The sequence below is a fragment of the Chrysochloris asiatica genome, unplaced genomic scaffold, assembly GCF_000296735.1.
Source record: "Chrysochloris asiatica unplaced genomic scaffold, ChrAsi1.0 scaffold00019, whole genome shotgun sequence".
NCBI lineage: Eukaryota > Metazoa > Chordata > Mammalia > Afrosoricida > Chrysochloridae > Chrysochloris > Chrysochloris asiatica.
Genome location: NW_006408537.1, coordinates 29,449,205 through 29,471,531, shown reverse-complemented (window position 1 = coordinate 29,471,531; position 22,327 = coordinate 29,449,205). Strand labels below are relative to the sequence as shown.

Genomic DNA, 22,327 nt, shown 5'->3' with positions numbered 1-22,327 from the left:
TCTTTCATTAATTTATTAGGTTTCAGAATGAGTCTGATTATGGAACATGTTCTTAACATCTACTTAACCATTCCTTCTTAAATTTTTCTCTCCACATATTCAGAGATTTCTTTTTGGATTTGAACAACAGAATGACTTTTACCTGGAGAAATAGAAAAGCCAGGCAGCTAGAATTTGTAGGCTTCTGACTCCAGAGTAGCTGTGAGAGTTTTAGCTTTATTAAGCTAGGTAGAATTTTGAGTACTGATGAAAATATCTTTTATCTTTTTTCCTTTATTTACTTATTGTATTAACTACAGTTACATTTATACAAGTTTCCCAGACAATAAAATTCCTTGATAAGTTTGTAGGCTTGATTATGACCCTAATACAATAAAGGTTAGGGTATAAAGAATGGACATGCTTTCCCCAGTTTGGCTTACAAATAAGTAGAAAAGAGTTTATAGGAGAATAAATTGACATGCCTATGGACTCATTGGATTCATTCTTTACTTTTTAAACTATTACTTGGGATATCTTTCTAATACTTATATTGAAGTTAATGTTTCTACTTTCACTAATATTTTTTCCAGATATTGATTTATATTAGTTATCTTTCCTGCACTACCCAAAGAGTGCACAATCACTGTCAAAATAATATTTCCAAATTTAAAAATATTTGTATTCACTCTCTCAATATTAGCTTCTCTTACCATTGAACTAGGGGAACTACACATGGATTTTAAAAATGAATTCAGTCTTCATAGAGCATAACCAAAGAAGATAATACATGGACATAAATAATCAAAATGAAAACGAGTATAGTTATAATTTTGATTATTTATGTGTTATGCCATGGTGATAGATACTGGAAAATTTGAATGGTTAGGGCTCAAATACTTATTTATTGATTATATGTACAGTCTTCGTGAGTAGGAGTATCCAAGGATGATTCAGAGTTTTGTGTCAAAATGACAGCCATACTGGTGGTTCACAAAGAAATACACTGCATCCATGTCTGTCAAGTTACTTCCTACTCATAGCTTATAACAATCCTATAGAACAGTCCCAGAGTTTGTAAGGCTATAATCTTACTCTCATGGAGCTGCTGGTGGGTTTGAACCTCCAAGTGCTTAGCCACTGTTCTACTAGGGTTCCTTCTACAAAGAAGAGGCAGGTGAAATGTTAAAGGGTAGACACTGAGCTCACTTTTGACTCTTCTGACTCTAAGAAATTCTTTGGCTAGCCATTCAGAAATGTCTAATGAGCAGTAGAGCATTTATTATTAATGAAAAATAAATGTTGGTTTATTGTACCAACTTAGTGTGTGAAAGAAAGTACATAAAAGCTTGGAATATGATGAGTAGTGCTGTTTCAATCTAATTTCAGATTTCAGCATAGCACTGAAATAATGAAAAATAAGTATGCACGTTATTTCTATGTGTGAAAACAGGTATATACTTTATTTTTATGTGTAGGTGACTTAGAAGCACCTTCTAACCTAGTTCTTTCTGAGAGAACCCATCGTTCCTTTAGAGTGAGCTGGACACCTCCTTCTGACAGTGTGGACAGATATAAGGTGGAATATTACCCAGTTTCTGGTGGAAAACGTCAAGAAGTGAGTAGACAATGCCTTTCTGATGTTGACATTATATCCCCATAGGAGTGCTGAAGAAAATGTTGGTGAGAGGCAAGAGGGATGTAGGAAGGGACAGAAACATGCTAAGAAGGTGTCTTCTAATTTTTGTTTGGAATGCATTTCCATTTGGTTGAATTAAAGAGAAAAAAGCTTGTTTAAAATCTTATGGGTTTCTAAGAACTGCAGGATATCGATATGACTTTTAACTAAAATTTAATTAGAGGGTGTTTGATTTATTCATGAGTTTATAGTAGAATCATAGATTTAGAAGGGAATATTAAAGATGTTCTAGTATTATCTGAGAAGCTGGGTTCTATGACGAAAAACGTGGCATCAGGATTGGAGGAAGACTCATTTACAACCTGCGATATGCAGATGATACAACCTTGCTTGCTGGAAGTGAAGAAGACTTAAAATATTTACTGATGAAGATCAAACAGCACAGCCTTCGGTATGGATTGCATCTCAATGTAAATAAAATAAAAATCCTCACCACTGGGCTAATAAAAATCATTCTTATCAATGGAGAAAAAATTGAAGTTGTCAAGGACTTCATTCTTCTTGGATCCACTATCAACACTCACAGAAGTAGCAGTGAAGAAATCAAACGACATATTGCATCAGGCAAATCTTCTACACAAGACCTTTTTAACGTGTTGAAGAGCAAAGATGTCAGCTGAGGATTAAGGTGCACCTAAAGCCATGGTATTTTCAATAACCTCATATGCATGCGGGACAGTGAATAAGGAAGACCATAGAAGAATTGATAATTTTGAGTTATGGTGTTGGAGGAGAATATTGAAAGTGCCATGGGCTGCCAAAAGAACCAACAGATCTGTGTTGGAAGAAGTGTAGCTAGAGTGTTCCTTGGAGGCCAGGATGGCCACACTTCGTCTCTTATACTTCGGACATGTTGTCAGGAGGGACCAGTCACTGGAGAAGGATATTATGTTTGGTAGGGTGGAGGACCAGAGAAAAAGAGGAAGACACCGAGCGAGATGGATTGACAAAGTGGCATCATCAATGGGCTCAAGAGTGGCAATGATAGTGTGGTTGGCCCAGGATCGGGCAGTGTTTCGTTCTGGTGTGCATAAGGTCTCTATCAGTCAGTACCGACTCGATGGCACCTAACAACAACAACAACAACTTTTATCCACTCATTCTGCAAATGAAGAAACAGTAGTTGGGAGAATAAATTTTGTAAATTGTCCAAGATATCATTGCAATTTGGTAACTTCCACAACAAAAGACAATGGCCTCATTGAAATACCATTTCTGGGTTCATTGTGATTAACGAGTTTGTAAGTATGGTAGAAAAATGAGAACTGACAATAATATAAATTCTCATTAATTTTTTTTTTCTCTTTAGTTTTATGTGAGCCGACTGGAAACTAGCACCGTGCTGAGAGATCTGAAGCCTGAAACGGAATATGTTGTTAATGTGTATTCTGTGGTAGAAGATGAATATAGTGAGCCTCTGAAGGGCACAGAAAAAACCTGTAAGTGACATTTTATAAAAAAATCTTCCCATTGTTTTTTTTTTTTTTTCCATGATAAAGTGGTGATGGCCCATGTGGGATATTTGCCAATTTTCCAAATCTTTGCTCAATATGTACTCAACAAATATTTCCTGAGGGGCTTCTGTGCTTCTCTGCATGTGTTTCATAAGTACTCGGCATCTTTCTGCCCTGACTGGCTGCCATCATAGGACCTACTGGTGAAATAGATAGTCATGGCCACCAATCTCAGATAGATAATAGGGAAAGACTTTTTTACTGTTGTTATTTACTTAGGATTTTGAGACTTTCCGTTTCCAAGAATATCTCTTTAAATTCATACACTCCCATTAAGAGAGATAATGCTTCAAACCTTACTCTGATTGTTATATGATGACATTGTATTGATGACCAAAGTACTTCAAGAGTAATATGCCATGACTAACCAGGTAGGGAGTGGAACTGCTACTAGGAAGAGGTGCTGCAGTGTAGAGATAACCTATTTAAATTTTACCAATGGCTGGGTCTCCCTGTTGAGAAGAAGATCCCTCCTTTTCTTGCTCTAACCTTTACTCTAATGTCTCTGGCTTTGAGTGGAGCCCTTGGGGGAGATGTTTCTTCTTCATATTCCTAATAAAATTTCCAAGGTCTTATGGAAATACTTTTTTCTTCTTCCTGCTTCATGGTAGGGGCTCCTGGGTAAAAAGAGGTGGCAATATCACTCTCTCCAGGGTAAGAAATGACTCCAATTACTGCTCAGTTACTCAAGTGCTTATGCCTTTTCATGCTACATCAGAGGAGAATGGAGATATGATTATTCCTTAAAACTTTAAATGCAATCTTTGAGTTGAAAATAGAAATCAATATGAGGAGGAACTGAAGAGTAGAGTGTAGAAATTTTTATTCAAACATGTATCTTCAAAAAGCCCATAAATCTCCTAAGTTCTTATGTTAATGTTTGCTGCTCCTATTTAAAAAAAATTTTTTTTAAATAAAAATGAAGTAAACACTCTGTTGGTTACTTATGAATGAAATTTCATGATTGGAGGATGAAAATAGTCAACTTAGAGACATTCCAGAAAAAGACAGAAGTCTCAGGAAGCTAGTGCTTATTATAATTCCATATAGACCCACTGTATTATCTGAAATTAAAAATTTATAATTTTTCCCTTTCTGAAACAGTGTAATTTTGCAGTCCTGAATTATGAGGTAGCTGTCAGCAATCAGGAGTTTTTTTTCGGGAGGAAGGATTATATCAACACTGTTTTCACTCAGCAATCTAGTCTCTGTTTAGCATATGTGACTATAAATAATTAAGTAGGAGACAGAAGTTAAAAAATGAGTGAAATGACATGAATTATGATGTCTGCTTTTATGTTCCCACAGTGCCAGTCCCTATAGTCAGCCTTACTATTTATGATGTTGGGCCTACCACCATGCATGTCCAGTGGCAACCTGTGGGAGGCGCTACTGGCTACGCTTTGTCATATGAACCCATCAATGCCACGAAACCAATAAAAGCCAAAGAGGTGACAGATACTTGTTCTTTATCACTTTGTCTTATTGAAACTGTATAGCTTTTTTTTAAGACTCCCATTAAACTATAGTTACTTATGGATTCATTTCTAACTTTACACACAAAACAAGAGTTTTTGTGTATAAAGTTAAAAATGGAAAACTAGATTTGTGATCTGTGATACATTTTAGAAAACATTTATATGAAGAAGTCGATGAAGTTCTTATAAATGAAAAGTAAAAACTGTGCCATCATAATCTAGTGCTTACATATAGACCTCAATAGACCATCTCAAGTCAGTGGAAATGTTGGCTTTGATGTCTCATTTCATTTTGGTCTTGTGAGTCAACATCTGATATATATATATACATGCAGATGCGTGTGGGACCTGCAGTGAATGACGTTCAGCTGAATGACCTCATCCCTAACACTGAGTACTCAGTCACCATGCAGGCTGCCTTGCACGACCTCACTAGTGAGCCTGTCACTGCTCGGGAAGTCACCTGTAAGTTACTGCCAAGTTCCCTCTCTTATGTCTGTAGATATAATATGCATTAGAGTTCTTTTCCCCACATAATAATACTAATGATAATTTGGTTTTAAGTTACAGAGTTCTTACTTTTGATTATCACATTTGAGAATAACTATCTTAATTTTAGACTTATGCAAGCACCTTAAAATTAATTTTAGGATGTACTCTGTTTTTTTTTTTTTTTAACTCATGGTGATCCCATATGTGTCAGAGTAGATAGAACTTGCTTCATAGAATTTTTAATGATGGCTTTTCAGAAATAGATTACCAGGTATCCCGGTATACCTCTGGGTAGACTGGAATCTCCAACTGTTTGGATAGCAGTTGAGCACATTAACCAAATGTTTGCACTGCCCAGGGACCCCTTTTTCACATTTAAAATGATTGAAATTGGGACATATCCTATAGCCAGTGGTGTCTTATAATTGCCCTGAGTCAGGTGTTAATAATAAGGTATGTTGTTGTTGTTGTGAAGTGCCATTGAGTTGATTCTGACCCATATCAACCCTGTATAGGGTTTCCAAGGAGCAGCTGGTGAGCTCAAACTGCCAATCTTGCAGTTCAAACGGCTTTGTAGTCTGGCGTTTAACCCACAGTGCCACACCAGGACTCCTGGTGTAGAACATAAGTAATGGTGTCTCAGATTCATGAAATATGATATATAACATAATGAGAAAGGGAATTTGGGGTGGACGTTGATGTTGTTAGGTGCCATCAAGTAGATTCTGACTCATAGCAAGCAACCCTGTGCGCAACAGAACAAAACACTGCTCAATTCTGTGCCATCCTCACAATTGTTGTTAGGGTTAGGTCTTCCTCTTTTTCACTGATCCTACACTTTACCAAGCATGATAAGAAAAAGAGGTATATGTAAGATCACATGTCCCAAGTTTTGTTGAAATGGAAGCTCTATGACATGTATGAATAAGTCTATTTTCATTAAGCGCATTAATCACATAGCCCAATCCAAATAACACATTGAACATGCAGTTAGTTACCATGCTTGCTAGATGTTGGAAATACAAAAGAAAAAGAAGTGGATAAGACAGGCACCAATAAGTAACATAAAACAGTATAGAGTCCACCAACTCCTTCGTGGTTTGCGTATCTTTTGTGTACTTTAGTCAGCCTTTTTGTACTTCAGGCTTGCTTCACGAGCATCTTTGGTGTTTTGTTTTTGTTTCTGATAAGTGACAATAATTGCAGTTAGGACTCTTGCCTTACCTGGCTGGTGGGTTTGTTTTTTTTATCTTGCTCGGAGAGGTGGCTATGCTGGGATAGATGCCATCACTTAAATTTAGTGAGTCCTAGCCCATAAGAAGTTGGAAGGAACATTAAAGGGACAATAAAGGACTAAAGAGATAGAAATAGGATGGCTCAGAGAATAGAAACAGTTTTTATGGGCTAGGCCCTATGTGTAACTGATGGTTTTGTGAAAATGGGGGTTAGTGGTGAATAGAAAGAATGGAGATCCAGCCAGGGATGGAGACACATGGATCTGAGATTGCTGTGAGAGAGAACTTGAGGGACATGGTCTTGAATATAGTACAGGACTTACCAGCAGAGGAAAGGAAGGTGCAAAGAGATGCAAAGAGACAAAAATATTGAATGGACGGTGATGCAAAAACCTAGAGGTGGAGATAGAGATTCAGAGGGAATCAAAATAAGAGACAAAGGAGAATGGTCCAACTGGCAACAAGGAGAGAGATATTCTTTGATACTCATATAGCAAGAAACAACCTCTCCATTCATTATACCATTTCTAGGTGAAGTTTGGTATGACTTGGTAAACATTTTTCATCTGGAATGTTGCCTAGCCATTTAGACTTTTGTGGATTTTCTGAAAAATTTATTGGATGCTATATTTTGGTCCATATTCATTTTCCACTCTCCTGAACATTTGTTTTTCTATCACATTCATAAGCAAATGTGATGGATTTTTTTTTTTCTATTTAAAAAAATTTAGATCTCGAAACTAATGCTACTAAGTATTCACATGAGGTAGATATTTTCAGTGAAGCAGGATGACTGAGTAATGAGTGAGAACTTGTTTAAATGGGATTGAAGAAGGTTAAAGAGAAGGGAGTCATGATAACCAAAGTTTAAAATTATCTTTCTTAAGCAAAATTCAGCTGTATCTAGCAGAATTATGGTACTTTAAAAAAGTTATCTTGCTAAACACCTTTAAGTTTTCTTCAGATGACCTCATGAAAGCTTGTGTGGATGTCTTAAAGCTCTGGTTGGTAATCACATCTATACCAAATATCTCATTCTTCAGTGCCTCTACCCACACCTCGAGATTTGAAACTCAGAGATGTGACTCACAGCACGATTAATGTCTTTTGGGAACCAGCACCTGGAAAAGTTCGCAAGTATATCATTCGATACAAAACACCAGAAGAGGATGTCAAAGAGGTATGTTGGAGATAAGGATAAATTTGGAAATATTTATTTTCCTTGTGGGTTAAATAAGAGAACTATTGACCAGTATAGGTGGAGAGCATGTTTTGAGTACTTATTACTTTATTAATGTAGTATTGAAAACTTGTGAAATTAGTAAAATACTTTTTGTAAATCAGATAATATATTATACTGTCTTGTATTTAGCTTAAAATATTTTGTTGCATGATATTAATCTTGAAAGTAATCATCCCTTAGTAGATAAGGCGTTGTAGAATCTAAATGGTATTTCCTTCTCACTCAGATGCCTTATATGGTGCTCTGCATTCTATGAATTGCTAAAAAATTACTCATGACATAATAATGTTTCTAAAAATAAAAGGTGGGCAGGCAATGCACAAAGAAAACTAGGAGTCTGTCAGAGCAGAGGATGATAGGACATTTTAGCAAGGCAGATAGAAAGAATGAATGGGGAGTGCACTTTGGTAGTGAACATTTGGAGATGAGACTGAGCTGTTTTCATGACAACTTGATTCAAAATGGGAGCAAATTGAAGAGGATTTACTAGCAAATAGGATTAAAATTCGTATTTACTTGGAGAGGTATTAATGTCAGAATCACAAAAGTATTCATGGGACATAGAAAATGTTTTTTTTTAACTGAGTCCACTGGTTTTTTGTGAGTTACATAAAAGCTAATTTATACCTGTGCACATACTTTCCCTTCTCTCTGCATCTCAGTTTCAGAAGGGATGTGACTGCCAGGGTCCTAGCAAAGTTCTCTCTTGTACATAGTAAATGAGATCATGCACAGGAGAACCTTTCTGAAGAAAAGAGGCGGCAGTGTTATGAAAGGACACAGGTGAAATTGTCTGGTTGTCTGAATATGGAGGCGTGGTGCTGTCAGTTAACGTGCTGGACTTCAAAGTCAGTTTGAACCATAAGGTTGGCCGTTCAAATTCACCAGATGCTTCTTGGAAACAGGGTCGCTATGGATCGTAACTGACTTGAAGGCTCTTATCAACAACAACAACAACAATGTTAGCTATAACTCTAGTACACATATATACATATATTTTCACTTCAGAAACACTTAAACTTCATCCAGTTCCTGGGTTCCTATGTAAATTGAGAAACACTGATTTTTTAATTTTTTTTTTCAAATCACAATTCTTATACTCTGATGCCCCCACAAAAAAACAAACAAAAAACCACGGCCACTGAGTCCTTTCCAGTGTTCCTATAGGACAGAGTAGAGATGTAGGATTTTCAGGAGCAGACTGCTACATCTTTCCTCCAAGGACTGCCTGGTAGGTTTGAACCGCTAACTGATTAGGTGGTTGACAACTTAACCAATGTGCCATCAGGGATCCTTAAACAACAGAGGTATGCCAGAATTAACTCTTTGTAAAATGAATTCTGCTGCTGTTTTTGTTATAGGTAGAGGTGGATAGATCACGGACCAGCATCCCTCTCAGAGACCTCTTTTCACAAACTCTGTACACAGTCAGCGTTTCTGCTGTGTATGATGAGGGGGAGTCTCCCCCAGTGACTGCCCAAGATACTACCAGTGAGTTGTGATGACATTTTATAGATAATTGGGGAACAGTACTGTACATATTTGACTGACTGAACTTGGTTATCTCATGTATCACTACTTTTTTCTTCCTTTCTTTTTTGCCAGTATTTAATAATGTTTGGATTCATATAGATTGTTTTTCACTTATTTTCTTTGGAATAGTGTCCCATCTTCTATCTTTGTTTCCATTCGTTTAATAAACACTTTCTATCCTGTTGTGGTGCTGTAGGATCAGCACTGGACTACGAACCAACCACAGGCCGACAGTTCAAACCTTCCAGCTGCTCCTTGGAAACCCTATACAGGGTCGCTACAAGTCGGAACTGACTCAACGGCACTTAACAACAAGAACATACTCCATTCTTTCAACCAATTTTTCTAAATCATGTTCCAGATACTAGAGTATCTTGTGTATGTGTGTATGTGTATTTATGTGTCTGTAGGGGAATTTGTAGAATGCATATTTTTGATGTATGTTGGACATTTATCTGGAAAAAGTACATTAATTATCAAATATTTTTTGAACTCTTACTATGTTTAAACTGCTTTCAGGAGTATCAAAATGTAAGCATCTTTGCCCCCTCAACAATTCTTATTTAGTGTTTATAGTTAAGTGATGTTGAGTTGGTTCTGACTCCTAGCGACCCTGCATAGGGTTTCCAAGGAGGGGTTGGTGAATTTAAACCACTGACCTTGTGGTTCAAACTGACCTTGGAGTCCAGTGTTTTATTCTACAATGCCACACCAGGACATTATTTAGTGGTAGAAATGAAAAAACTTAAATAAATGCAAGGGATTGTGTATGGAAAGCTATGCAAGTGACACTCTGATTGTGAACTATGTAATACCAGAGAAAGGGGAGACTGCTGCCACAATGTAAGAGTGGTAGAGACACAGGGCAGAGCATGCTGGGATCCTCCTTTCCCAGTTCACTCCGCGTTACTCAGCTTCATCTTCAAGGGGTGCTGGTTTCCCTCCTTCTCATGGTACATTACTACTAACTCAATTATTACAGCTTGTCAGTCTTCTTTATCTACTCCAACTTCCATGGCTCGCTTCATGAAGGCAGAGGTGTACTTATTTTTTATCTCTAGTTCCTGGCACAGTGCTTATTACATAAATATGTAGTCCAAATTGAGGTAAAGAAATTAAATCTAGAGTTGCACTTTTCAAAAGAAACATAATCTCAGTCACTTATGCAACTTTAAATTTTCTACTAGTCATATTTAGAAAGGTAAAAAGAGACAGGTGAAATTAATTTTTATTTCAACATGCAATGGATATAAAATTATTAATATGAGCATTACATAATAATTTTATATTAATTATTGAAAATCCAGTGTGTATTTTATACTTACGCATATCTCAGTCTGAATTCAGATGAACCCCTTTTCAGCTGCTCAACAGCCACATTGTAGACAGCAGAGGTCTAGAGAATTGAAATGATTTGCCTTGCTTTACTTATTAGCTAGTGGCGCTAGTCTGAAAGTTTTAACTCCTATCCAGTAACTCTTTTACCTGAGGCCCAAAGGTGTTTCCTTTAGTGCCCAGTTGTCTAAACATGATCAGGCTCTTTCCAAGTAGTGTTTGCCTTAACTTAAGGCATATTCACCTCTCACTTATTAAGTGTACGTTTCTTTTGTTTTTTAACCATGCTATGTATCTTAGGGATTTAACTTGCTTTCTTCCATTGGTTCTTACCTGGAAAGAGTTCCTAGAGGTAAGACCTGATGCATATGCACATATGGACAACTTTTCATGAACATAAAAGGTAGGGTGAAAAGAAAAAAGAGGGAAAAACAGATTGGTGAAAGCAGGTAATTTAATATATTATTTTCAAAATATGCCTTTTCCAAAAACCTGGTGCCATTGAGTCGATTATAACTCATAGTGATCCTATAGGACAGGATAGAAGAGCCCCATTGGCTCCTCAAGGACTTCATCTTTTTGGAAGCAGACTGCTGTATCTTTCTCCCTGGGAGTTAGTATCTGAGTGCTTAACCCTGTACCACCAGAGTTCTTATGTAAACTTTTCATGAAGTTTTCCTAATCACTTTTGGAGTCCTGGTGTGGCACTGTGGGCTAATGCACTGGACTTCAAGGTTGGTTTGAACCACAAGGTTGGAGGTTCAAGCCCACCAGCTGCTCCTTAGAAACCCTATACGGGGTCACTATGAGTCAGAACCAACTCTGTGTCACTTAACAACAGCAACCATCATGTTTAGAATACACAGTGTATCTTTCACAGTTTATTTTGCAGTAGTGTTTGTGAAAGTGGTACCCCTTTGTTTATCTTAATGGGCATTTTGTTTGTAATTATTAGAAACACATTTTTTTATAGGTCTGGGTTTTTTGTAGTTGGCTTTGGTTGCCAGGAAATATAGAATTAATGAAAGTTCAAGACTGGTGCCAGATGTTCCAGATTGCTTGCACTGAAAAGCATTTTGAGTGCCTGTGAGTGGAGGGGCTGTTGTCTGGGATTTCTGCAGACGTCATCAGCACCTCCAGGGTTGTCCCTATTGTTTGGTTAGAGTCTGACCAATCTGCTTAAAAATGTATTCAAGGTTAGAGTCCTTAGGAAAAACCTATGTGTGTATTACTTAGATCATTACATTTTCAAAATTTCCTTCCTCTGGTAAAATTCCTAGGTTGGAATTCATTGTATATGTAGGCAGGTATGTTGCAAATGATTGCCAAATTGCAATGCTTGTGTTTAAAGTGAGGTAGTTATTGTCATTTTTAAACTGCAATAATGTGTATATTGCTCTGTTAAATAAAGTGAAATGGTTTCCCTTTACTCTAAGAGTTAATATATAAATGAATTCCTACTTTTTTGGGTCTTACCTTAAATTTGTAATATACTTAGTTTATGTCATTCTTGGATGAGGAACAGGGCCATGCTGCTCCTTGGTGCTGTTGGTAGATGTGAGGAGGCCTGTGAACTCCCAGATGGTCTATGCCAGAATTTGTGTTATGTGCTTTAAGAGTCCATAACTTTTATCAGTTTCTCAAAGGAATTTTGAGACACAGAGAGGTTAGGAAATACTGAGTTAGAAAAGTATTAGTAAATGATACCTTTAAAAAAATCATAATTTAATGGAAAAATTATTAGAATACAAAGATTATTCACTTTCTAGAGCTCTTACATTAATTTTTTTAAGTGAACATAATGAGTAAGATGTTTGGTTTTTAAGCAGTATATTCAATTAGTATTTCCATGCCCATTAAAATAAAACAAAGGAATCTTATGTTACATTCTACATTGAAAAACTTAAGTCCTGCTTTTTCTCATTGGATAGGATATGTGCCAGCCCCAACCAATCTAAGGCTTACTGAAGTAACACCGGAGAGTTTCAGAGGAACTTGGGATCATGGGGCTTCAGATGTGTCTCTCTACAGAATAACCTGGGCACCTCTTGGAAGCTCAGATAAGATGGAGGTAGTGTTAGCTCTTCTTACTGTTTTCTTTCTATGTCCCATTTCATTATAAGGAATCTTGATTGAAATATGCATTATCTTTTTTGCTAGATCAGCATCTATTTAGTGATATTTGAGTTCATGGTGTGCATTAAAGCAGGAGGTACATCTGACTGAATGATTACAATAGTCATTTAATAGTGTATGGTATAAGTGGTGACTTAATTTTTTGTAAATAATTTTTTTTTCTTCTCTTTCCTCAAGACCATCTTAAATGGAGATGAAAATACTTTGGTGTTTGAAAATCTGAACCCGAATACTCTCTATGAAGTTTCAGTTACCGCCATCTATCCGGATGAGTCGGAAAGCGATGACCTGGTTGGCAGTGAGCGCACATGTAGGTTTTCAGCTGTCAAATACAACAGTATAATTTGAAAGTTACTTTAAAAACATTGAGCTACAGCAATATTAGTAATGTTTTCCCAAATTCTTTTCTTTTAGTGCGTGTGATACCCTTACCAACACAGCGTAAGTATTTCAATTTGCTGAACTGTATGAATGGATCAATAGTAAATAAATAAGTGAATGAAAAATTCAACTAAGTCTATTTAGAACAAGTCCTCTTTGGATGGTAAGGTGTTGAATGGGGCTTCTTTTAAACAGGGTTTCCTTCAAAAGCTTTGCTTTGCTATGCTACTTGTTGACTTGTCATTTAAGATTCACTGACCTTTAAGATAGGGTCAAATTTAGTTCTAAACCTAGAAGTATACAATCTAATGATTTTCTTAGGAACATTTTATCTATCTATTCATAGATTTGAGGCAATATTTTGTGTGCTTACTTGGTTTTTCAATGATCTTTCAGCTCCAAGAAGTGGCCCACGAAATCTTCAGGTGTATAATGCAACATCTAACAGCTTGACTGTTAAGTGGGATCCTGCTAGTGGTCGTGTACAGAGATACAGAATTACTTACCAGCCTTCAACAGGGGAAGGCAATGAACAAATGGTAATTTATCTGTAAGAATGGTAATTTAGGCAAATTCTACCCTTTCCTCTTCTAACTCATCTTCAATGTTTAGTTATATCTATTTTTAAGGAATGTAAGATCTACTATATTTGATAGATCCATTTGACTCTTTAGCTGCACTCCATCCTGATGGAGACCCAGTGAACATTTCTTGACAGCCTCAAAGCATCAGGCATATGTTTTAATATGGCCATATTTCCCTTAAAGCCTACTAAGTTGGATTATCCATATAGTTTGCTAAATAATAGAAAATTATAAAATTTAGTGTCTTATATGTATCCTAAGGAGCTCTGGTAGTGTAGTGGTTACGAATCAGGCTGTGAACCTTAAAGTCAGCAGTTCGAAACTACCAGCCGCTCCATGGGAGAAAGATGAGGCTTTCTGCTCCCGTAAGGATTTACAGCCTCGGAAACCCTGTACAGAGTCGCTATGGGTTGGAACCGACTCGACGGCACTTAACAACAACAATATGTATCCTAATAAAGAGCTCTGGTAGTGTAGTGGTTATGAGTCAGGCTGCTAATCTCATGATCAGCAGTTCTAAATTACCAGCAGTTCCATGGTAGAAAGATGAGATTTTCTGCACCTATAAAGATTCGCAGCCTTGGAAACCTTATACAGGATCACTATGAGTTGGAACTGACTCCATGGCACATAACAATCACCACCAAAATTTATCCTAATTATTCTGTTTTTGTGTATGTGCATATTACAGGGCATCTCCTATATCTGGTGTTTCCAGATCTAGGAGTCCATTCACCAGATTCATACTATTTGTTGTTTTTAAATTGCTCTTTAGCTTCATTGTTTTTATCTTTCCAATCTTCCCTTATTTAACAGAGCCCTGGTTTTTATCTCTGCTGGCGATTGCTGTTTGTCTGTGGACCTTCTCTAGCTTTCCTTCATAAAGTGTGTAACTAGAACTGCACACATTATCTTAGGTCAATGGTGTTTTATATAGGTAAGGAGGATAAGCACTGGACTACTCACCAAACAGTGGACAGCTCAAAACTACCAGCAGCTCTGCAGAAGAAAGATGAGACTTTCTGTTCAAAATTTACAGCCTTGGAAACCTTATATATTAGGGGTGGGGAACCTTTTTGCTGCCGAGGGCCATATAAAATTATCAGTTTAAAAATTAGCCTGCTATGTTTGGCCAAACATTTAATTAACTCACCTGAAGTCAGCAGTTTAATCCCATTAGCTGCTCCTTGGACCCTATACAGGGTCGCTATGAGTCAGAGTCGACTTGGCGGCACTTAACAATATCAACAAATGTGATAGCTGAAACTGCAATTGCCTTGGTAGGGCCAGACCAAATGATTTTGTGGGTCTTTTATGGCCTGTAGGCCAGGCTTTTGCCCGCTGCTATACAGGGTCGCTATGAGTTGGAATTGACTCAATAGTAATGAATTTATTTTGAGTTCTTGATGAGATCCACATTTTAAAACTTTTTTTGGCTGTAATATTTCCTTATATGACTTTAGAAAGATAAGATTAATTAACCTTTAGTCTTTGGATGTTTTGAGTTCTAGCAAACGGGCCACATCTCTTACCAGTTTACAGGTCTTAGCAGAGGAATTTACTGACATTTGTTTAAAAGTATAAGAGAAGTCAATCCCATGCTAAGTGGGCTTAACCAGGTTTGAAACTCTCCCATGCCCAGCTTGATTTGTGAGTTGGTCTTCTGAGTTTTTCATAATTCCAGTCTTAGGTAATATGATTGAGAGTTTATGTATTTTAGTCAAATAGATTGATAACAGTAAACTAAATATTGATTATAATAAACTTTTATGCAAAATAAGATAAAACAAAATAAATGGAAAGATATTTTAGTTTTAGAAGCAATTTCTGTTTTCTTTGCCAGATCAGATAGGTAAACCTATAAAGCAGGCAAAGCTTGTTCACCTTCTTGGTGATACTAACTCACTGACTTCTTTTCTGAATTGCTTTTATTGTCTCTCAGATATTGATTAAAATTAGAGTCTCATAAGTTTACCCAATGGAATATATTAGCTGATAAATTAATAAGCTTTCTTATTTTTACAGATATTTGCATTTTAATGCTAGTCCAAGAAATAATCAAATAATGAGTCATTAAAAGTAGAATTATTTTCAATGGTTGTGAGGAAAGAAATAGGTAACCTTTCTGCTTACTCATAAGACTAATTCTACTAAGTAGATATTTCAGATTACTGAAGTATCAAATCTCTGTTAAAAAAGTGACTTGTACTGATATCGAGACTTTCTCATAAGTTCAAATAATAAATTTATTTAAGTTAGTCATTATGGCTATATTGAGGATAACTGCAGTGATTTCTTGTTTCTTTTTTATTTTTTTGGAACTCAGACTACTTAGTGATGGGTGCTAAATTAGGAACATCTGGACTTCATTAACGCATCCAGTTGTCCATATGTGCACTCACTGTGGGCAGAGGGCCATTTTCATGCGAATTTAATTAGTATGGCATAAACCTCTGAATTCAGTAGACTGTTAACAAATCCTACAAATTTTCTTTCAACAAGATAGCTACATGGCCTTAAGCAATGAATAAAATAGCCTAGAGCTTCATAATTGGGGGCAATTGGAAATCTTCATTCCACAAGGCTGGTATTCTGGAGACGACTGGGAATCGCCGCCTAAGTGTGGTCTGGCAAAGGGTTCAGTCAAGTGGTAGAGTGGCAGTTTTTTTTTTTTTTTAACACTAAGAGTGGCAGATCTTTTGCTGAATCATTTGAATGTGTTTCTAAAGCAAATTAAAAACATCTGTTAAAAAAAATTAGATCAACACTGAATGGTATGGAGGATCTAATATTATGCAATTCTTTGGTATCTGAAAATTCCTTTGTAGCTCTGTTATGATTAATGCTTTTTTTTTGGTGTGTGTGTGTCCCAAGTTTTGTGAAATATGTTTTGGAATGAAATTTCAGTGCGGTGACTAGCAAATTGAAATATCTTTTAGAGTTCATGAGTTTAAAATGATTAAAATTCAAAACTTAAATTTCTTTTTGTGATTTGAGGTACATTTTTACATTTATAGTTAAATCATAAAATATATTTTCATAGTGTTTTTAGAACTTGGCAAGAGTCTTAAAGAGCTCTCCTACAGAAAGAATTTTCCCCAATTAGATGGAAAAAATGAGGCTAACATTTGTCCCTGTTGTACTCAAGACCACAATAGGAGGACGGCAGAACAGCGTGGTCCTGCAGAAACTGAAGCCTGACACTCCTTATACAATCACTGTGTCCTCGCTGTATCCCGATGGTGAAGGAGGAAGGATGACAGGAAGAGGCAAGACCAGTAAGTGACATCAGAGTTCCTATGACTTCTTCAATTAATGCCATTGGAATGGAAGTTCCTTCTTTATCCAGTAACAATGGAGTGACACAAAGTTTTACTTATCTTTAAAATGCATTACAAATTTGGTATTAATTGTTTTAAACATTCTTATATGGAGTTATCAATTTCTATTTTAGGAATAATATGTTTATTACAATCTTGGATTAAAAAAAAATGCTCAGAGGCTAAAATGTCTCATGGTACTAGAGAATGAGAAATGAGCATGAAATTATCACAGCCGTTCATTCATTACCTCAACACTTATTGTAGGCTGTGTGTTATGGGTGGGCCCTGTTCTAGGGTTATCCAGGAGACATCATACTTTGATGTGATTTCTGTGCATTTCAGAACCACTGAATACAGTGAGGAACCTAAAAGTGTATGACCCTTCTACCAGTACCTTGAATGTTCGCTGGGACCATGCAGAAGGAAATCCTCGGCAGTACAAGCTCTTCTATGCCCCAACAGCAGGTGGTCCAGAGGAACTGGTAATTATTTATTTAAGTGAAAATACTAGTTTGTTTAAAATGTAGATGGATGATTAAAAGTGGCATCAAAAGGATTAGCCATTCTGCTTTAGAGCCGAAGAAATTTTTATTCACATTATAGAATTTGACAAATGATAAATTGCTTGATACCTTAGTGCCTGAGTATAGGGTGATTTTGGGACTGAGGTAAGGAGGATAGATAATCATTCCGGGAAGTTATAAGGGTGGAGCATAGGGTAAGTATCTCAGATAAACTGTTGTAAAACATTATGAAGACTTTTCCCCCTATACCTACTTAAGTATGCTGTTGTTGTTGCTAAGTGCCGTTGAGTTGGTTGTGACCCTGTATAAGGTTTCCAAGGATCAGTTGGTGAGCTTGAACCGCCGACCTTGCAGGTCAAATGGCCTTGCAGTCTGGTTCATTAATCCACAGCACCACACCAGAGCTAGAAAAGTCTTCATAATGTCTTTCAACAGTTCATCTGAGATTCATCACTACTACAGAACTTGCTTTGTGGCTTGGTCTTGAGTTAGTTATTTTAAGTATTACATTGTTTGAAGTATTTCTTTCACAAATTTCTCAAAGGAAGTGCTTAATGCTTTATTAAAATCTCTAGGTACCAATCCCTGGGAATACCAATTATGCTATTCTTAGGAATCTGCAGCCTGATACCCCATACACTGTTACAGTAGTCCCTGTGTATACTGAAGGTGATGGAGGACGCACAGCAGATACCGGAAGGACATGTAAGTAATAGGGCAGAAAAATGAGTTTTTCATTATAAATTTAGCTTTGTATTAAAAGGAAAATATAGGCCCATTGAATGAAAATTGAGAAAATTCAAAATGATAAAATAAAAGCATAAAAATTACCTACAGTTCACCTCTCAAACACCTCTAATTGTTAACATTTTAATAATTGTTATTGTTGTTAAGTGCCATTGAGTTGGTCCCAACTCATAGTGTTCTTTTATAGTGTTCTTGAGGCTGTAAATCTTTGTGGGAGCAGAAAATTGCCTCTGTTTTCCACAAAGTGCCTGGTGGGCTCAAATCTCTGACCTTGTGGTTTATAGTCTAGTCTTACCGTATGGCGCCACTACACTCCCAACATTTCGGTGTATAAAACAATACATTTATAAGGCTTTTCTTCTTTTGAAATGTTTTCAGGATTTGTAAATATGTATACAATTATGAGTTTGCTAATTCATTGATGAAAATCCACTGAACTTTGCTTTGTGTCTCATAAATTTGTGTGAAGTAGTGTTTTGTAATTAGCATTGATAGTGTGAAGCTTTGAAATTTGTTCACTGCATGACTTGATTGCACATTTCTCTGCTTTGCTGATGCAGTCTTAGTGCTTCTTGGCATTAAAAATCAGTGTGCTTTTCTAACATCTTTAAAAAGCAGTGTATGGTGGTTTTACTCTTCTTTGTAGTATTGCTTAAAGACTTGTGATCACTTATAAATATTTATTTGGCTTTAAAAATATACTTGCTGATGACTAATAGAAATGAGCATGGATGGCTTCCTTTGGTAGAAAATTAGTGGTCTAGAAAAACGATGTTATAGCTAAAAAAGAGCTTGAGGTTAATATGTGAATTTAATTTATATGATTTTCTAAGACCTATTGCTGCAGTTAACTAACAGGTGATTGTATCATTTATTCCATCCCCTTCCTTTTTGCCTCTTCTCTTAATTGCAGAAGGCAGCCACTAACTATTTATTAAATGTTGGATGTGTGAATCAATAAATCTAGGAGGTTTTTTTTCCCAAAACAATATAAGTTTATGTTAAGTGATTTTATAAATACCCAAATGGCCCTTGACAGAAACAAGCTTCCCCACCCCTGACTTAGAAGGAAGACACTGTAACATCCTCTTCTATTTTCATGATCTATGCTGAAAAACTGAAGCTCTTTTGGGGGGTGGGGCAGTCCAGTTCTACTGTTTTTAATAATTTGTTTTAATTGGAAATAATGTTGCTTTCTATATAGACAAAGGCTGTAGCTTGACAAAATTTGGATTTAAACAGTTACAATCTGCTTTCATATGTAGATGCTTAGAAGTTTAAGGAGATTAGTATTTTATCTTATTATGGGTTGTAGTTCTGGAAAAGTGATAATAAAAGTTTGACATGTGTAAAAAGACTTAAGAAATACGTGTTGACTTTTCTTTCTTCAGTGGTGAGAGGACTGGCAAGAAATATCCAAGTGTATAATCCTACACCCAACAGCCTGGATGTTCGCTGGGACCCTGCCCCCGGACCTGTGCAGCAGTATCGAATTGTGTATTCTCCCGTGGCTGGCACTAGGCCCTCTGAATCTGTAAGTAATTTTGTCTGAGAGCTTAGCAAAAGAATTTTGTGGATTCTACTGTGGCTCCTGCCGTGTCCACCAGCTGGGAATAATAAGTCAATTGTTGGTGTAGCACTGCCTCTCTTGGAAACTTTACTTCCTGATGAATGCAGTCTCATGTTTATGTAATGTGTGGTAGCCTGTGAGGATGCAAACCCCAAACATGCCAGTTCCATGTGTATAATACTTGGAAGATGGTTTTTAATGAATTAAGGCAGGTGTATTAAGTATAAGAAAAATTGTAATTAAAAAAAAAGAATGCTGGGAAAATGCAAATTAGTTATAAGTTAAAAACCCAACTCATAAATGCAGATCATTGTGAAATCCTGTCAGTATGGGCTTTTGTTATGAAGTACAGATGTCTCTGCTAAGAAAATATCTTAAGTTTACTTTCAGTGACTTACAAATGCTCAATCTATCTTCAAGTCATAGTACTATTCAGTTTTGTAAACAGATTAACAATTTAGAAATCAGAATTGACAAACTGAATAAGTATTGCATCAGAACACCCGAGGGAAAGTGAATTTATAAACCAATATAATTTTCATGTCATTACAGAGATAAACAATGATGAACAAAGATAAGCAGATGATGAACTCTATATGGGTTCTGTAAGAATTTAGGTTTTCATGTCCCTATGTGTGGAGGATATATCCAGGCAACTTTTTTCTTTATCCATTGCATGGAGACAGTCTCTATGACAAGTCTCCCCCAGTGTGTGAGACACTTTCTTATGTATGTGTAACATTCAGGATGTTTTGGGGTAAATACATGCTGCATATGAGAAACTTTATAATAATAAATTAGAGATAACTGAAGAATATGGGTATATAAATGAGAGATAATTGAAATTACTTAGGGTCAATTATGCATTAATCCTTTGGGAAAGGAATTTCTGAGAACAGATTTGATCTAACGGTGTAACTTTGAGCAGAGCTCTTGGGGGAAGTGCAGTTGGCTTCTGACTTGTCTGGGCTCAGCATTTTATTGTAAATAGTGTTATGCTGACTAACCAAAGACTTGGTAAGCATTTGGGTTGTTGTCAGGCAAAATTTGGCTTTGTCCCCCTTCCAGATTGTGGTGCCAGGAAATACCCGCACGGTGCACCTGGAGCGACTGATTCCAGACACACCCTACTCTGTGGACATCGTGGCTCTCTATTCAGATGGAGAGGGGAATCCCAGCCCTGGCCAGGGCCAAACATGTGAGGCGGAAATCCTTTCTCCACCCCATTCCCTTGTAACTAGATTAACAGGGCTTCTCTAAGTGAGTGAAGAGCCGAGGTGGGTGGGTAGGGGAGGGGCGGGTGGTGAGAACTGTATCTCTCTGAGCAGGTGCAAGACTGGTCTCTGTAAGTCATTCTACCTGAGCAGCCCCCTACATTCTTAGGCCAGGCTAGAGCTCTGGGCAGAAGCCTGCCCTCTCAGCATTAAAAAAAAAAAAAAAAAAGGTCTGGTATTGAAATGTAGACTAGTAGGGGTTTCCTCCCTTCTTCTGCCCTGAGATGTGTCTTCTCACTCAGTGGGTCCATTAGAAATGTGAGAGCTCAGCTTGCTTGTTTCATTAAATAGCAGGGGGTAATTGTTGCTATAATGATATCTTTCTTTCTCTGTAAATTTGGGTTAACTGAAAGTTAAGCATGTAACTGTAGCTTTGAAATGTAGCACTTTATACTATTTATGATTTCACATTGAAAACCATAGATGTGCATTTTAACATAAAGAAGTAAATATCCTAGTAAATGGTGAAATGAGCCCTGGTGAGACACTGCGGGTTAATGCACTGGACTGCAAGGTCGGTTTGAACCACGAGGTTAGTGGTTCAAACTTACCAGCCACTCCTCAGAAACACTATCCAGGATCGCTATGAGTTAGAACCGACTCGGCGGCATTTAACAACAACAACAAATGGTGAAATATCGAAAGTAACTTCCTTAATCTGATTCTATGACATCCTGCCCCCCTCACTAACTAATTCTCTCCTCCCACCCCCACCTCCTGTTTCCAACCCTAGACTATCATGCAAGCAACTAACATACTGTATTTTGTTTAGTACCACGAAGTGGACCAAGAAATTTGAGAGTCTTTGGGGAGACAACCAATAGTCTCTCTGTAACTTGGGATCATGCTGATGGACCTGTTCATCAATACAGGATCATTTATTCTCCCACTGTTGGTGATCCAATTGATGAATATGTAAGTCTAACACTCATCCATTTGGGTATTTGCATTTTTTGCCTTTTTGGAAGGTGAAGTTAAACTTCTTTAGGAGTGTGCTGTGATTAGGTTTGAGTCCCTAACGTTTGTGTGAATTACATTTATGTGACTTTCTCTAGCATGATATTTGACCACTGACTTCTCCCTAATATAACCTCCCACACACCCCATGGACTCATCTTATCCTAAGTACAGATCAGAAGATCTGTCTTATCTCATGATCACTTGTATATTTCTGGCGCTGTGGGTTAACGTGCTGGACTGCAAGGTTGGTTTGAATCACAAGGTTGGTAGTTCAAACTCACCAGCCGGTCCTCAGAAACCCTATACAGGGTCACTATGAG

The 22,327-nt window shown here is 37.0% G+C and overlaps 1 protein-coding gene across 1 annotated transcript in view; it reads left to right on the top strand.

Annotated features, from left to right (window-relative positions):
- The window catches only part of COL12A1 (collagen, type XII, alpha 1), a 138,434-nt gene that overhangs the window by 64,537 nt on the left and 51,570 nt on the right, over positions 1–22,327 (top strand). The window contains exons 24-39 of the mRNA XM_006835792.1: positions 1,458–1,597; positions 2,988–3,117; positions 4,501–4,643; positions 5,006–5,135; positions 7,441–7,577; positions 9,002–9,131; positions 12,440–12,579; positions 12,822–12,954; positions 13,059–13,085; positions 13,422–13,564; positions 16,758–16,887; positions 17,275–17,414; positions 18,032–18,161; positions 19,595–19,737; positions 20,842–20,971; positions 21,820–21,962. Coding sequence (XP_006835855.1) covers positions 1,458–1,597; positions 2,988–3,117; positions 4,501–4,643; positions 5,006–5,135; positions 7,441–7,577; positions 9,002–9,131; positions 12,440–12,579; positions 12,822–12,954; positions 13,059–13,085; positions 13,422–13,564; positions 16,758–16,887; positions 17,275–17,414; positions 18,032–18,161; positions 19,595–19,737; positions 20,842–20,971; positions 21,820–21,962 — 2,069 coding nt within the window. The remainder of the gene's footprint in view (positions 1–1,457; positions 1,598–2,987; positions 3,118–4,500; positions 4,644–5,005; positions 5,136–7,440; positions 7,578–9,001; positions 9,132–12,439; positions 12,580–12,821; positions 12,955–13,058; positions 13,086–13,421; positions 13,565–16,757; positions 16,888–17,274; positions 17,415–18,031; positions 18,162–19,594; positions 19,738–20,841; positions 20,972–21,819; positions 21,963–22,327) is intronic.